This window comes from Carassius carassius, chromosome 4 (assembly GCF_963082965.1).
Source record: "Carassius carassius chromosome 4, fCarCar2.1, whole genome shotgun sequence".
Taxonomy (NCBI): domain Eukaryota; kingdom Metazoa; phylum Chordata; class Actinopteri; order Cypriniformes; family Cyprinidae; genus Carassius; species Carassius carassius.
This window is the reverse complement of record NC_081758.1, coordinates 6,732,823-6,747,535: the sequence shown is the minus strand read 5'-3', so window position 1 is coordinate 6,747,535 and position 14,713 is coordinate 6,732,823. Positions and strand designations below refer to the sequence as shown.

At 38.2% G+C, this 14,713-nt stretch overlaps 1 protein-coding gene across 1 annotated transcript; it reads left to right on the top strand.

The window, feature by feature from the left end:
* The first annotated feature begins 2,246 nt into the window (after positions 1 to 2,246).
* On the top strand, positions 2,247 to 7,848 carry LOC132129353 (zona pellucida sperm-binding protein 3-like). The gene is made up of 10 exons (XM_059540914.1): positions 2,247 to 2,349; positions 3,820 to 4,001; positions 4,072 to 4,169; positions 5,263 to 5,345; positions 5,975 to 6,155; positions 6,924 to 7,029; positions 7,110 to 7,192; positions 7,304 to 7,389; positions 7,473 to 7,565; positions 7,648 to 7,848. Exons 1-10 carry the CDS (start codon positions 2,295 to 2,297, stop codon positions 7,800 to 7,802), a joined length of 1,122 nt encoding a protein of 373 aa, XP_059396897.1. The 5' UTR covers positions 2,247 to 2,294; the 3' UTR covers positions 7,803 to 7,848.
* The last annotated feature ends 6,865 nt before the right edge of the window (positions 7,849 to 14,713 follow it).

The following is a 14,713-nucleotide window of genomic DNA, read 5'->3' as shown; positions in this document are numbered from 1 at the left end:
TTTTTAATAACACATTTTATTTACAGACAAGCAGGTTATGGGTGGAAATTAAACGCTTTGTGTTCGTATTCTGTGCTCATATTTGGTCTTTTTAAAACACTGTTTTAATGCATAAAGCCACATACTTTCACGTTAAGCGTGCTTTTAGAATGTCCCAATTATTAATTTGTGAATTAATCTGGTCAAGAAGAGTAAACTTGCAGCAGCTAACATCTCTTGATTCAATAAATCAGACATAGTGAGTCAAGTTAATAATAAAAAACTGCATTATAGGAAAGGCTTTGTAAAACTGTACAGCGTTTTTAGCTTTTTAAACAGCGTTCTCCGTCCTACACTAACTACGCACACATTTCCTATCATGTAAGTCAATGAAAGACGATTGAACCAATCAGAGTAGGTGTGGGGCGGGGCTGCCCCGCCCCAGGTGCAGCCCCGCCCCGATCTGCAGGCTGCAGCCGGGTGTACTTGTTTCCGATGAGTCATCGCTAAAATGCCGGTGCTTCCTTCACTCGCTCACTGACTGAATACCTCTTTCTGGCGAATTCTCTCGTCAGAAACAACAAAGTGCAGATGTGTGTACGAATCTTTAATTAAGATATTGATTTCACAGTGTTAACAGTTTCAGTGATTTTAATGTGAGTTTCTGAGAGTGATTGAACTCTAGACTGTGAGTGAAAATGATCTATTCACATTTAATATAAAGTCAGTCGTATTAAAAATATGTTATGGCATGACACCTATATCTGTTACTTAAGTAAACAGACAGGGTTTTATAATAAATTACATAAATTGGAGTAAAGGCTGATGAAATATATACATTTATACACACACACACACACACACACACATACATTACATACATTTTATCTATATATCTAAATAAAAATAGGCTCAGTATATGACCCAAAGTAACTAGTAACTAACTACTTGAGTAGATTTTTTTCCCCGATACTCTTTTACTCTTACTCAAGTAACTATTCAAGACTAGTACTTTTACTTTTACTTGAGTAAATATTTCTAGAAGTACTTTTACTTTTACTTGAGTACAGTTTTTGGGTAGCTCTACCCACCTCTGGTAGTATATAAACAAATCATTATTATATGTTATTGTCCAGCAGTCATAGATTTCTAAGCCAAAAAACAAACAAACAAAAAGCTAGAAATTAGAGAAAAATTAGTTGCGTTTAGTATCCACTACCAGTCAAAAGTTTTTGAACAGTAAGCTTGTTAATTTTTTTTTAAATTCTCTTCTGTTCACCAAGCCTGCATTTATTTGATCCAAGTAGTGCAAATCAGTGACATTTTGAAATATATTTACTAGCCTATTTAAAATAGCTGTTTTCTATATGAATATATTTAAAAATGTTATTTATTCAATTTCAAAACTGATTTATTTTGCATCATAACTCCAGTCACACGATCCTTCAAAAATAATTCTGATATACTGATTTTCTGCTAAAAAAAAAAAGAAATATTATTATGATAATGTTGAAAACAGCTGAGTAGAATTTTTCAGGTTTCTTTGATGATTAAACAGTTCAGAAGAGCAGCATTTATCTGAAATAGAAATCTCTTGTAAAATGATGTCTTTATCATCACTTTTGATCAATTGAAAGAATCCTTGATAAATCCTAAGCTTTTGAATGATATGGTGTAAAATGTTGCGAAAGCTTTTTATTTCACATGAATGCTGATCTGTGGATCCTCCTATTCATCAAAGAATGCTGAAAAAAATGTTCTCATCTATTTTAAATATTGATAATCAGCAAATCCGCATATTAAGAATGATTTCTGATTAATGTGACACTGAAGACTGGAGGAATGATGCTGAAAATTCACCTTTAATCACATGAATACATTACATTTAAAATATACTAAGATAGAAAACAGTTATTTTAAATAGTATACATATTTAACAATATTACTGGTTTTGCTGTACTTTGGATCAAATAAAGGCAGACTTGGTGAGCAGAAGAGACTTCTTTCAAAACATAAAAAATCTTACTGTTAAAAAACTTGACTATTAGGCTAGATTACAGAAATGTTATATCGTAATGAAATTACACACACACACACACACACACACACGCATGTGTATATATATGTGTATATATGTGTGTGTGTGTGTGTGTGTGTGTGTGTGTGTGTGTGTGTGTGTGTGATTTCTGTCCCCCTCACTTCTGAAAAGATGGCTACGCCCCTGCTCGTGATTGACACCAGCTGGCGCTGGTTAACCTGATTATCAGCAGAACCACTTAAGCAGGAAAGATGATGCTGTTCTTTAGTAACTGAAGATGATTTCAGGATGGCTGCTGTTGTTGTTTGTGGCCACTGCAAAGGCAAAGAATGGTAAAATTCTCATAGTGGTAGACAGTAAGGGAGTAGCTTTACTTCATTACTGTACTTAAGTACATTGTTTAAGTATTACTGTACTGGAGTAGTTTTATTTTGAGTAGCTAACTTCTACTTCACTAAACTCCAACGCATAAGATCGTACCTTTTACTTAACTACATTTCATAAAACCTATCGATACTCCTTATAATATCATGTGCTCCGACATGCAGAAGCGGTGTCTGATTCAAGAACAAACTTTTCAGTGAACCTTTTAAATCGGTTCGCAAATAGCATCAAACGATTCTTTCAAGAATTAGAATGATCCTATTGCATCTGCTCTCAAGTCGACAAATCACTGATTCAAATGAACCATTTAGTGAGAGACTCCAGTGAACTGCTGAACTCCCAACCGGGAGATCTTGTGAGCGCGCGCTAGTGATGCTGCTAAAAGTAACTTTCTAATATCGAATTTTTGTTTTGTTTTGTTGAATTTAATTATTGTAACTGAATCCTATTCAAGTCAAAGCTGTCAATTTGTTTGGGAACTAAATCTGCTGTAAAGGGTTACCTGTTCAAGTCCATTGAAATGCTTTAATGCAGACACCTCAACAACAGTGTTTCTATATTTTCGGTCAAAAAACTAAACGTTAAAATAAGATTAAATAAAATAACTATTGCACGTTCAAATTGAGTATTGTTACTCAATAGTATGCACTTTTATATTGTTTGGATTAACTAGCCGAGTAGACCAATGTTTATTCACAACCATACTGAAAATAAGTAAATATTGTTAGCTGATGTTAACAGTCTAGCTAACAACCTTGCTGGTGCGACGTTGAGGTAAATTTCAGCTATAAAGTAAGGTTTTTTTTTTTTCAACCACCTATAGATGACATCTGGGGGGAAAAAAGAAAGGATGTGATGTTCAGAACATGGTAACTATCAAAGTGGGAAGTGATGCCCTCTGGGGGCATTAGGCCAGGGGTGTTTTTACACCACAAGGTTTGAGAAGGGGAAAGATCATTATGAAAATATATTTTCCTTAATGTTCTTCCTTACGTCAGGCCGCATGTAGCCTGTTTTTTTTTTCTTACTAGTGAAAATCAGATGTTCGAATTATCTCCAGGAGATCGCAATGAAAGCTTCATAGTGAACATTACTACATCACTCTTGTCAACTTAGTCCATATCAACAACAAAAATATCTTTTGAGCAGTAGAATTATAAATATGTATGTGCTAATAATATAAAATTAAATAGCCTATATAAAACTGCTATTTTCTTTTAAAGTACATAAAAGTTCCTTTGATCTCACTCGAGTAAAACTGAAAACGGAGTGCTTCTAATTTTACTGGAGTAATATTTTATTATACCATCTGTACATTTTACTCAAGTAGCCTACTTGATTTGTGTACTTCGTCCACCACTGTTTGTCTTCTCATTCTGTCTTCGATGTATTCACTAACTGGAGTGGTTTGCGTTTAGATTTGACTGTAGACTGTGGCAGCGGCGATTCAGTCACTGTCCGCTGGAGACCCAGACTGGATTCGTCTCAGAAGCTGGATCCTTCCAGAGGTTTGTTGGGAAACTGTCCGCCGAGCTTTACAATGTCCGACGACATGCTGATCTTCTACGCGTTACTACGAGACTGTGGCTTTCTCAAACAGGTACACGAGTGTGATTCAGAGATTCACCCGGACGAACCATCTCACTGATTCTCTTCTACCGGTCTGACAGGTAACGGCAGACAGCGTGACGTACTCCAACATGCTGATCTATGACCGACAGCCGGAGCTGCCTTTCATTTTCCAAAGGGTCCAGTGCGTCTATGACTCGTAGGTGATGAGACAGTGGTGCACAGGACACCTCCACCCCCCCACCCCCCTCCCCACACTCACACTCACACCGGTAGATGACTTTTGGCTTGAGCGATATGTTTCTGGAATGCCGTGTTATGTTCGAGACGATACGAAATGCGTGTGCAAAGATAGCGCAGTGGAGTAGGCTATGCGGGAAAGCCGTGTGGAAATCATAGACTGTATAAAAACATTATAGAAAATACTATTAACCTGGTTTAATGTTGTAAAACAACCAGAAAAATGTATCTTCTCACATTTCACTTGTCAAACATTGTTCTTCTTAGGGAATGGCAACTAAAGTGTAAAGTGCAATTTATGCAAGAGCTATTTTTACCTAGTAGCTAGTTCTTACCCCTAAATGTAGTTTTGCCTCCATGTTCATAGACCAATTTATTTCTGCAGGGATTTCATTGATTAAAAGCAATATAAAAATCACAAAGTAGCCTACACTGAACAAAAATGATAAACACAACACTTTTGTTTTGCCCCCATTTTTCATGAGCTGAACTAAAAAGATCAAATACTTTTTCTGTGTACACAAAAGGCCTATTTCTCTCAAATATTGTTCACAAATCTGTCTAAATCGGTGTTAGTGAGCACTTCTCCTTTGACGAGATAATCCATCCACCTCACAGGTGTGGCATATCAAGATTCTGATTAGACGGCATAATTGAACAGGTGTGCCTTAGGCTGGCCACAATTAAAGGAAGAAATCTTTGTTCAGCTCATGAATAATGGGGGCCAAAACAAGTGTTGCGTTTATAATTTTTATCAGAATAATATAATATTTTATATATAGCCTAGATTGTTGTTCCAAATGCATCAATGCAATAAGTCACCACATTTATTACTGATGTTAGTTATGTAAACTTGGGAGACGGACTCAATAGTAGCCTATGCTGCAGCAGGTGCACCAATTTTCACACATGACATCACTGGTGGGAGGGGCCCCATCTCATTCTTTGAGGGTCTTCATCGAAATCTGGTGTGCCACTGTGATAAGACACTGAATTCTTGATAGAGAGGTGAGATTAAGCTTTCATTCAGTCTTTGAGCTTGTTTTCCACAGAGCTGTAAGCAAGATGACCGCATTCGGCGCTGTGGAAGATGAGAAGGAAGGACTGGTGACCTTCAGCATGGAGCTTATGAACAGTTAGTGTTAAAATCACATTTACGTCACTCCTCATCTTCAGCACTCATTCCCTGATTTATTTTCTTCGTAGACTTTCAATAAAAGTGCTTAATCTCCAAACTAATTTACAGACATTTCGCCACAATCCTCATGGATTTAATTAACATTATAATCGGTGAATATCCTTTTTCACTTGTCACATTGGGTCATTCTGGTATTCAGTGCCTTTTTGTGTCCAGTGTAAAGATCATGTTCTTACTGTACCTTTAAAAACTTGCCCTACTGATCTTACTGGCTTAAAATGGCAAGGAACATAAATGTTCAAGTTGTCTTGCACTTATCCCCATTTGAACTTTAAGCATAATGAAGTTGATAACATTTTACAGCATTTTAATCCACCAAATATTACAACTTTTTTTCTGTTTTGTGATGTCAAAGGCACAGAAGAATACCAGGAATGAACTCATTGTGAAAGTAAATGGGGTACAGATGCAGTTTCGATACACTAAATGTGTATATAGCCCTAAAATCAACATCAGTTTAAGTAGTTGAGACCTAAGCGGAGAGTGCATGTGCTGCTGAACTGTCACATATGTACACCTGAGTTCATCATCAGGAAGATTATGACTCCTCTACTGATGGTCTGCAGGTGATTTCAGTGCCCCGGCTCCGTCTATGAGGTTCCAGCTAGGGTCTGTTATTCCCATCAGAGCCACTGTGGAGTCACCGAGCCACAGGCAGCTGAAAATCTACATGGAGAGCTGTGTGGCTGCTACAGATGCCAACATCAGCCGCGCCGCTCAGGTGCACCCCATCATCGCCAATGTCGGGTAACCACACGTGGCTTTCTCCACCATTTACTAACGTCCTTCACCTAATTTGGTGTTCCAAGCCTTTATAAAAATATACAATCACCAAATCTCAGATTCAACCTTTGTCAACATGTTTTTTCAATTAGCAATTGTTCTGGGTTTCAATCTGGAACTGACTACTATAGTAGGCCTCATTGTGCTGAGCTTAGGCACCTCAGTATTTGAGTGAAAAAAGTTCTCGCAAGATTATTCACCTAAAAAAAAAAAACCTTCTGCCAATCTCAGATCAGTGAGGCCTACCATCAATCAGTTCTAAGAAGCAACACAAAAACCTGTGATAACTGTGAAAGAAAAGCTAAATAATCCATGTCTGCAATGAAGCAAATAAATATTGTTCACAAATGTTCCAAAAAATAATTAAGCATGGGAATAAATTCTTTTGAAAGATCAGTGTGTAGACATTAGTTCTATCTGCTTTAATTCATGTTTTATCCTGCTCATGAGCCTAATCATAGGTTTCGGAGAAGCATAACAACCATATTTAATTTTGACAAATTCAAAGAAAACTAGTTTATGAAGATTTTAATCCAAGATTTAGCAATAACATACAGGAGACTTGGAATAAATTTTTGTAGGCCAGTAATTTGGGTAACAAGGTGTAAAATTAATAAATCGCATTTATTTGGAAAAATGTTATACCTTTTTGTGTGGGATTAGTCAGTCAGAAAAACCCAACATAACATGGGCTCATGTTTATGTGTGTTTAATGGTGCTTGTCGTTTGTAGGTGTTTGATGGAAAGTAAATCCGGAAACTCCAGTTTTCTGCCGAGGCGTCATCCTGCTGAAATGCGTCTCTATCTCCAAGCCTTCAAGTTTGCTCTGGGACAGAATGTGAGGGCTGCGCTTTCAGCTTTTATCATGATGTTATGCATTTTGTTTGTCATCTCAGTTGGTCAGTGTTTGTGTGGCAGATTTTCCTGCACTGTGATCTGGAAGCGTGGGATGTCCAGTGCATGGACAGGAAGGTGTGTCACTACAGGCAGCAGCAGCGCAGGTCAAACCGATTTCGGTTTCAAACTAATGAACAAGTTCTTGAGGTTCTGGATCTCGCACAGACTCTGAGCAGCTTGTTGTGTTGAATATTTTGACGTGTGGTTTGTGGTAGATGGGAGCTCCTGGATGATCCATCCCAGAGCTACGTGTGTTCCTGCTGCGAGTTCTCATGCTTCTGGAGGACGGACTGCACGAAAGGTATGCCATTGAATGTTCTGCCACCAGGAGCGTCTGATCTGTGAGGCATTACCATAAACAATTGGCATGATTTTCTCCACGAGGCTTGTCGGCTCGTAAAGTTCTGGGGCCGTTTGTGATGGAAGGTGAATCTCGGAGCGATACATCTCTGGACACACAGTCTAGTGCTGAAGGCGGTCTGTGCTCTTCAACCGGATGTTTATTAAAGGCCGTGTGACTGAATGAGTTTGTGACGCGTGTTCGTTCTGGATTGTGTAGGTCTGACCGTAGCTCTTCTGTGGCTGTTGGTGGTTTCTGTGACCGCAGCGCTGGTGACCATCATGGGAGTTTTGGCCGTGAGCTACTACCTGTGTTTCTGGAGAGGAGGACGCTTGGGCTACAGGCCCATCAGAGATCTGCTGACCAAATACTGATTATTAGCTTTAATAATAATAAAGATAACATTTAATGTTATTAAAAGAGCTGGTTGCAGAGTTTCTCATTCTTTTGTTAGTGCTCGTGTTTTGTCCATCAGGGGGCGCTGGATCACCGATTATGCAACGATCTCCTCTATCCTTTCTTTCAGTGACTGATATCTGCGTAAATTTGAGCAGATAGACATGTAAAAGAAAAGCAGAGTGCTTGAAAAACTGGGTTTAAGAAATTTTTGCAAAATTATAATTTGTTGTTGCTTGATTCATATCAAGCTTTTCCAAGACTCCGTGAACACTTGTTCTTCAAACAATTAAAATAAGAAATACAGTAGGCTAGGCCTAAATGAGTTTAAATCTTTGTGTTTTTTTTTTTGGTCTTGTATTTAAGCTGGTCTTATTTTGAGCCATACTGATGCCTCATGATGAGTATGCGGAGATCTACTTTTTGTGTGTTTTTTTTTATCCACTTTTAAATCCATGCTAAGATAAAATTATGAAAAGCTGAAAAGTGTCTGTAAAAAAATCAAAAAACAAAAACCAACTTCATAAACAGACTGGTTATGTAAAATGATGCTGTGCAGGTCTTAAGGTACAACAATACGAGATGAGTCTCTATGGCGTTTGGCTGGTGTCTGAGCTCTGGATTCAGGTTTGACGTCACCGCGTCTCACGTTGCTCTCAAACATGAGTGTTTCTCCTCTTGGTGGCCCCAGGGCTGAATCTCTCACTCATTACAATAATTAGAAATCTGCAATTGGCGGGTTTGAGAAGCACAGAGGTACTGTGAGCGGAATGTTTTAATTTGCCTGAGCAAACGCAGGCCCCTGATCACATCCACAAACACTCATTATGAGGAGCCTCCAGCAATATCAGGTCACATTACGAGGCCCAAGGAGACAAAGGCCTGATGAATTGAATTAATTTGTAGAAGCTTATGATGGAGGCTTTGTTCGGAATGGCCACACTGTTCATCTGTCACTTACATGGCTCTTTGATTCAGGCAGGAGTCACCCACATCTCTACATGCTTCGTAAAGCTGAATGGTGACTGATCTTCTGTAAATATTCAAAGAATAAAAAACATTTGTTGCCCTTCATGTCAACAGATATTTGAAAAGCCATAGTTGATAGTTTCTTGTAGCACATAAACTTTGACAAAGCCTCAAATTAGGTTTACTGTAAGTTCAATAAAATATCAAGTAAAAATGATCTTAGCTGGGTATAAGAATTAAATAAATGGCATAGTATTTTATGATGGGTCAATTGATGTACTTTACCACATCTCTGAGGATTTTAATGTGAACAGTGTCAGTAATACACTGGGAGCCTGTTTCAGTTCTACGGCCTCATTTATGAAACACACGATCGGATTGATCATAAATGTAATTAAGTTTATATACATAACAAATGTGACCCTGGACCACAAAATCAGTAATAAGTGTCACTTTTTCAATTTGTACATCAGCTGAAAGCTGAATAAAAAATATTTTCATTGATGTATGGTTTGTTAGGATAGGACAACATTTGGCTGAGATGCAACTATTTGAAAATCTGGAATCTAAATCTAAATACTGAGAAAATCATCTTTAAAGTTGTCCAAATGAAGTGCTTTGCTTTGGATAAACAAAGTTTTGATATACTTAGGGTAGGAAATTTACAAGATATCTTCATGGAACATGATCTTTACTTAATATCCTAATGATTTTTTGCATAAATTATAAATCGATACATTTGACCCATACAATGTATTGCTACAAATATACACCAGTGACTTAAGACTGGTTTTGTGCTCCAGGGTCACAAATAAGGAACTAATCAAGATTTATAAGGGCATAATCATGCACATGCCAACCGCTGTACCATGCAGTAATTAAATGTATTTACCATTGTTTATGAAAATCTAAAAATAAACATGGAATTAGAATATGCATTCATATAATTATATGCACAAATGAGCACTATTTTAACAGTTTTAATAACTAAAATGTTCACATTTATTGGGGTCAGTTGTGGGCTGATACTGGATTACAACCTAAAACTGCTTATAGATGAACTGTTATTGATCTGAATTTAACCAACACTGAATTTAATAACAACACTACTGTCTTTTAGAGCTGCTTTACAATAGAGTACTGACTCTCTCCATAGTTGAGTTTCCATCATTGATTGTTATTTTCCTATTTATCTATGTGAAGCTGCTTTGTCACAATTGGTAATGTATAAAGTGCTATAGAAATAAAAGTGAATTGACTTCATTTACAGCCATTTTCCAGTTCAGCGTTATCAGGTCTAGAATGTTGGTCTTCTTCAGGATTATCTGTTGTTTTGTGGTTCTTGTTATATGGCTTCATTCAAAAATCAGCTGTGAATCTCAATGTCATGTTCATAAAACAGCTTACAGCAGGGGCTTGACTGTCACACAAACAAATAATGCTCAATTCAGTCCCCAGCATCTCTCATGTATGTACAGAATTTGGTGTTTTTTCATTTGTGAATTATATTGCGTTCAGTGTACAGATTTTTATTTTATGCATTATGCAATTTTTGCATTCCATGGCAATCAAATAAAATTGTACAGCATGCAGCCACAAAATCTCCTCCTGAATTCTGATCAATTCAAGTGATCACAGAATGATACACTGTATGGAGATACACTGTATGGAGAAATGTATTGGGAAATACTTCTTATTGAATTCAGGTGTTTCAATCAGACCTATTTCCATGTGTGTGTAAAATTAAGCAGCTAGTCATACAGTCTGCAGTTACAAACTTTTGTGTAAAAAAGCGTGATTATAAAGAGTTCACTGAATTGAAGCATGGTAATGTGATGGGATGACAGCTTTGCAATCAGTTCATTAAATTTCTTCCCTGATATTCCACATTCAACTGTAAGTGGTGTTATTAGAAATTGAAAGAGGCACATGGTGTGTAAAAGTCGTCAATGCTCTGCTGATTCCAGAGGTGAAGAGTTCAAGACTTCCACTGCATTAACATCAGCACAAAAACTCTGCACCGGGAACTTCATGGAATGGGTTTCCATGGCTGATCAAGTCTTACCTCACCTAGAACAATGTAAAATGTCAGATGAAGTAGAGTAAAGAATGAAGATACTGGACTCTGGAGCAGTATGAAACCTGTTCTGCAGAGTTACCAATCACACAGTCATATGGGAGAGTCTTGTTTTGGTGGATATCAGGAGAACATAACCGGCCTGGCCTGACTGCATTGTGCTGGCAGTAAGGTTTGGTGGAGGGGGAATAATGGACTGGGTTTGTTTTTCAGGGGTTGGGCTCAGCTCCTTACTTCCAGTGAAGGGAAATCTTAAAGCTTTGGCGTACCAAGATATTTTGGACAATGCTATGCTTCCAGCTTTGTGGGAGCAGTTTGGGGAAGGACGTTTTTCTATTCTAGCATGACTGAGCCCCAATGCACAAAGCAAGGTCCATAAAGACATGGTCAGATGAGTTTGGTTTGGAAGAACTTGACTGTCTGCACAAAGCTCTGACCTCAACCCTGTCCAGCACCTTGGGCTAAACTGGAACAGTGATCGAGAGACAGGCCTTCTTGTCCAAAATCTGTGCCTGACCTCACAAATGCTATACTAATGGATGAGCAAAAATTCCCACAGAAACACTCCAAAATATTGTGGAAATCTGTCCTAGAAGAGTGGAAGCTGCAAAAGAGGGACCAACTCCATATTAATGTCTATGTATTTAGAATGCAATTAATCTCCTTCAAATTCCTGTTGGTGTAATTGTCATGTGTTCCAATGAACCTTTGTCCATATAGTGTACATTTCCCACGTGACAACCAGGTGTAAATGATCCGTCTTAGATGACCACTTGTGAGAAAATCAGTTATAAACAGGAGTTAGGGAAGGCTTTTTGTTGTCTGCAGTGCTTTGCAGTCTTGACTGGAGCTGTTCCCATACCACACTGAGATACTGAGTCAATAAACTTTCTATGGCCCCTGAATAGAAAGTTTTCAGGATTGCTGGTGAGACCCTAAATTTCCTCAGCTGTCGCAGATGGTACATTCTTTGCCTGGCTTTATTAACCTGTTATTGAACAGTGAACACCACTACTCTCTGCACTGGGGGTTCTTGAACGAGCCTTAGTTTATATTCCAGTGTGAGGAAAATGGTGGAATAGTCTGATTTGCCAAAAGCCGGTAGTGAGTGGGCTATGTAGGCATTCTTAAACTGAGAGTAGCAATGATCCAGTGTATCCGGTCCTCTGGTTGGACAGGATTCATGTTGATAAAAGTTCGGCATGACCTGTCTGAGGTTGGCTTTGTTAAAATCCCCAGCGGTGATAAGAGCAGTGTTGATGTTTGTTGATGTTGCCGCTAAGTGCATTGTGAAGCTCAGACAAAGCCAAGCCAGTGTCTTTTTGTGGCGGGATGTAAACAGCAGTAACGATGATCCCCGGGGTAGATAAAATGGGCAGCAAATAATGGATAGATGTTCTAGATGAGGCGAACAGGAGCATGACAGAGTGGAGATATTCCTGGGGTCACACCATTTCTTGTTAATCATGAAACTCACTCCTATACTGTACCTTTGGATTTACCAGCCTCAACTGTTCGGTCCATCCATAAAACAGAGAAGTTATCAGACCGTGTTACAGCAAGGACAAACAAAGTATGTTATATTCCCTTATGTGCCGTTGGAAACTTATTCTGGCTCTAAGATCGTCCATCTTATTCTCCAGCGATTGGACATTGGCGAGCAGAATGCTCATTAGAGGAGGACTGTGAGCTCTTTTCCTCAGTCTGTTGCGAATCCCAGCGCGTTTCCTGCGGTGTTTCTTGATTTGTCGCCTCGGGTGGTTATTCAAGTGGCCATTGTTCATCTCTGCATTCCGGAGAATCTCAGATGGCCACAATGGGTTGAAGGATAAAGTGTCCTGAAACAGGTTAGTGAAGCAGTGTCCAATGTCCAAAAGTGTTCCTTTGTCCTAAATGCTCAGTGCAGACATTATGTGTGTTAAAAGAGAAAGCAAAAGTAAGTAAAAAAGTAAATAAAAGCACAATCTTAGTGTAGTGACCTGGACGGCGTCCAAACTCGGCAGCACCATCTTGTATCAGTCAGCATCTCAGACATGGTCAAACAGATGATGAACACTATTAACAGCAATTATTAAATGAAGCAAACAAACTTATAGCAAAATTTGGTAGTTCTGTATGTTGTTTCAGGGTTGGCATCATCTGAGGTCCTCTGAGGGGTTGGGATCATCTCTTCACAGGTGTTCTGGATCCAATAGATCCAAAAGCAGAGGCAGTGTTGGTCATCATGTTGCCTACATGGTGGTGTTTCTGAAACACATGCATAGCTGTAGTTGTAGCTGTGGCTGTAGGGTTGGATTTGAGATGGACCTTAAAACTGACCTTCACTATGTCTGTGATGCTGAGGTGTGTCTGGGCTTTGGCCACAGTACAGAGAGCAGGAATGATGTGAACCCAGTCGTCATACAAAGATCTGCTCAATCTCAGTCCAATCCACCCTCCCTCCATCCTCACAGCCATGTCATCATAGAAAAATGTTTCTTTTCTTTTCTTTTTTTCCCTACCATGTTTATTGGTATCATCTTTGTTGATTTATATATTTGCTTTCAACAAATGAATCTGTTGTTGAAACAGAATACCTAAAAATGCCCCTTTATTTTTTAAAAGTTCAAATTTAATCATGAATGAACAGGAAATGTAATTTATACCATTACAGTGTTGCTAAATGTAGTGTTTGTTATTTGTCTATATTTGTCTTATTTGACTAAAGTCAACTGGATTTTTTTTTTCTTCCAATTAGCACGGGTTTTGTACTTCTTTTTGGAGCTGATTGATTGTTATGTCTCACTGATCTGATCTTATGCACCAGTTGAGTACATTATAGCCTACAGTTTTGAGTACATTTTGCCAGAATTATCAACAAATAAATTTAATATTAGTTAATATTTTAACTCAAAAACTGAAGTGCATAAGATCAGATCAATGAGACCTACAATTAATCTGAATTTAATTTACAAGCATTTTTTAAAAGGTGATCATTTTTGACCAGGAAAAAAATAATAAACAAAAAATTATATCTTATCAGCAGTAGCTTTATTCAGGAGAAGGTGAGTATAGACTCCATGTTGTTTGAGCAGTGCTGTGTCTTTGTGAAGTGAGAGAGTTGAGTAAGGTTCTCCCGTGACCACAATGCTATAATTTTCCCTGGCTGGATGATCGATGAGCTTGTGTTAGACTCTGTTCATTATAATGCGCGCCATCTATTCTTCTGCCAGACAGCCACTTTTCAAGGAAATGCCATTGAGGTGTTTGGAGTCTGTATGAGTGTGTATGAGTTTATGTGTGTGCAATGGATGTTTGGGATTTTCTCTGTTGATTTGTTGGTGCACTAAACTGTTTTGATGGATTATAAACATATTGAGGACAAACTTTTTGTATAAACTTAGAATGAAACTTGCAAGATTGCAAGCATCTCTAATATCACAATGCAATGAGATAATTATCCATTAGTGTATGAGATCTTTTGTTCTTTTGAAGTTTCCAGTGTCAAATGCTTTATTGAAGTCATAAATGTTATAAAACCACATTAGTCAAAATAATAAGCATGTTATGACTCCCTCAACTCGGACTCATTCTGTGGCATTAAGAACAGGAGAAGACCTTTGATTTACCAGAGAATGCATTAGCTCTGAAACATGACTGGACTGCTGCTTAGCAGAGACCTTTCCAGACCTGCTGGGCATATTAAACAAGATGAAGAAACTACAAATGAATTCTGTCATGTTCTCGAAGCAGTGAGATCAATATGTGCTATGCTCAGCTCTAATATGTCTGACACATTGCTCTCTCTCTCTCTCTCTCTCCCTCTCTCTCTCTCTCTCTCTCTCTCTCTCTCTCTCTCTCTCT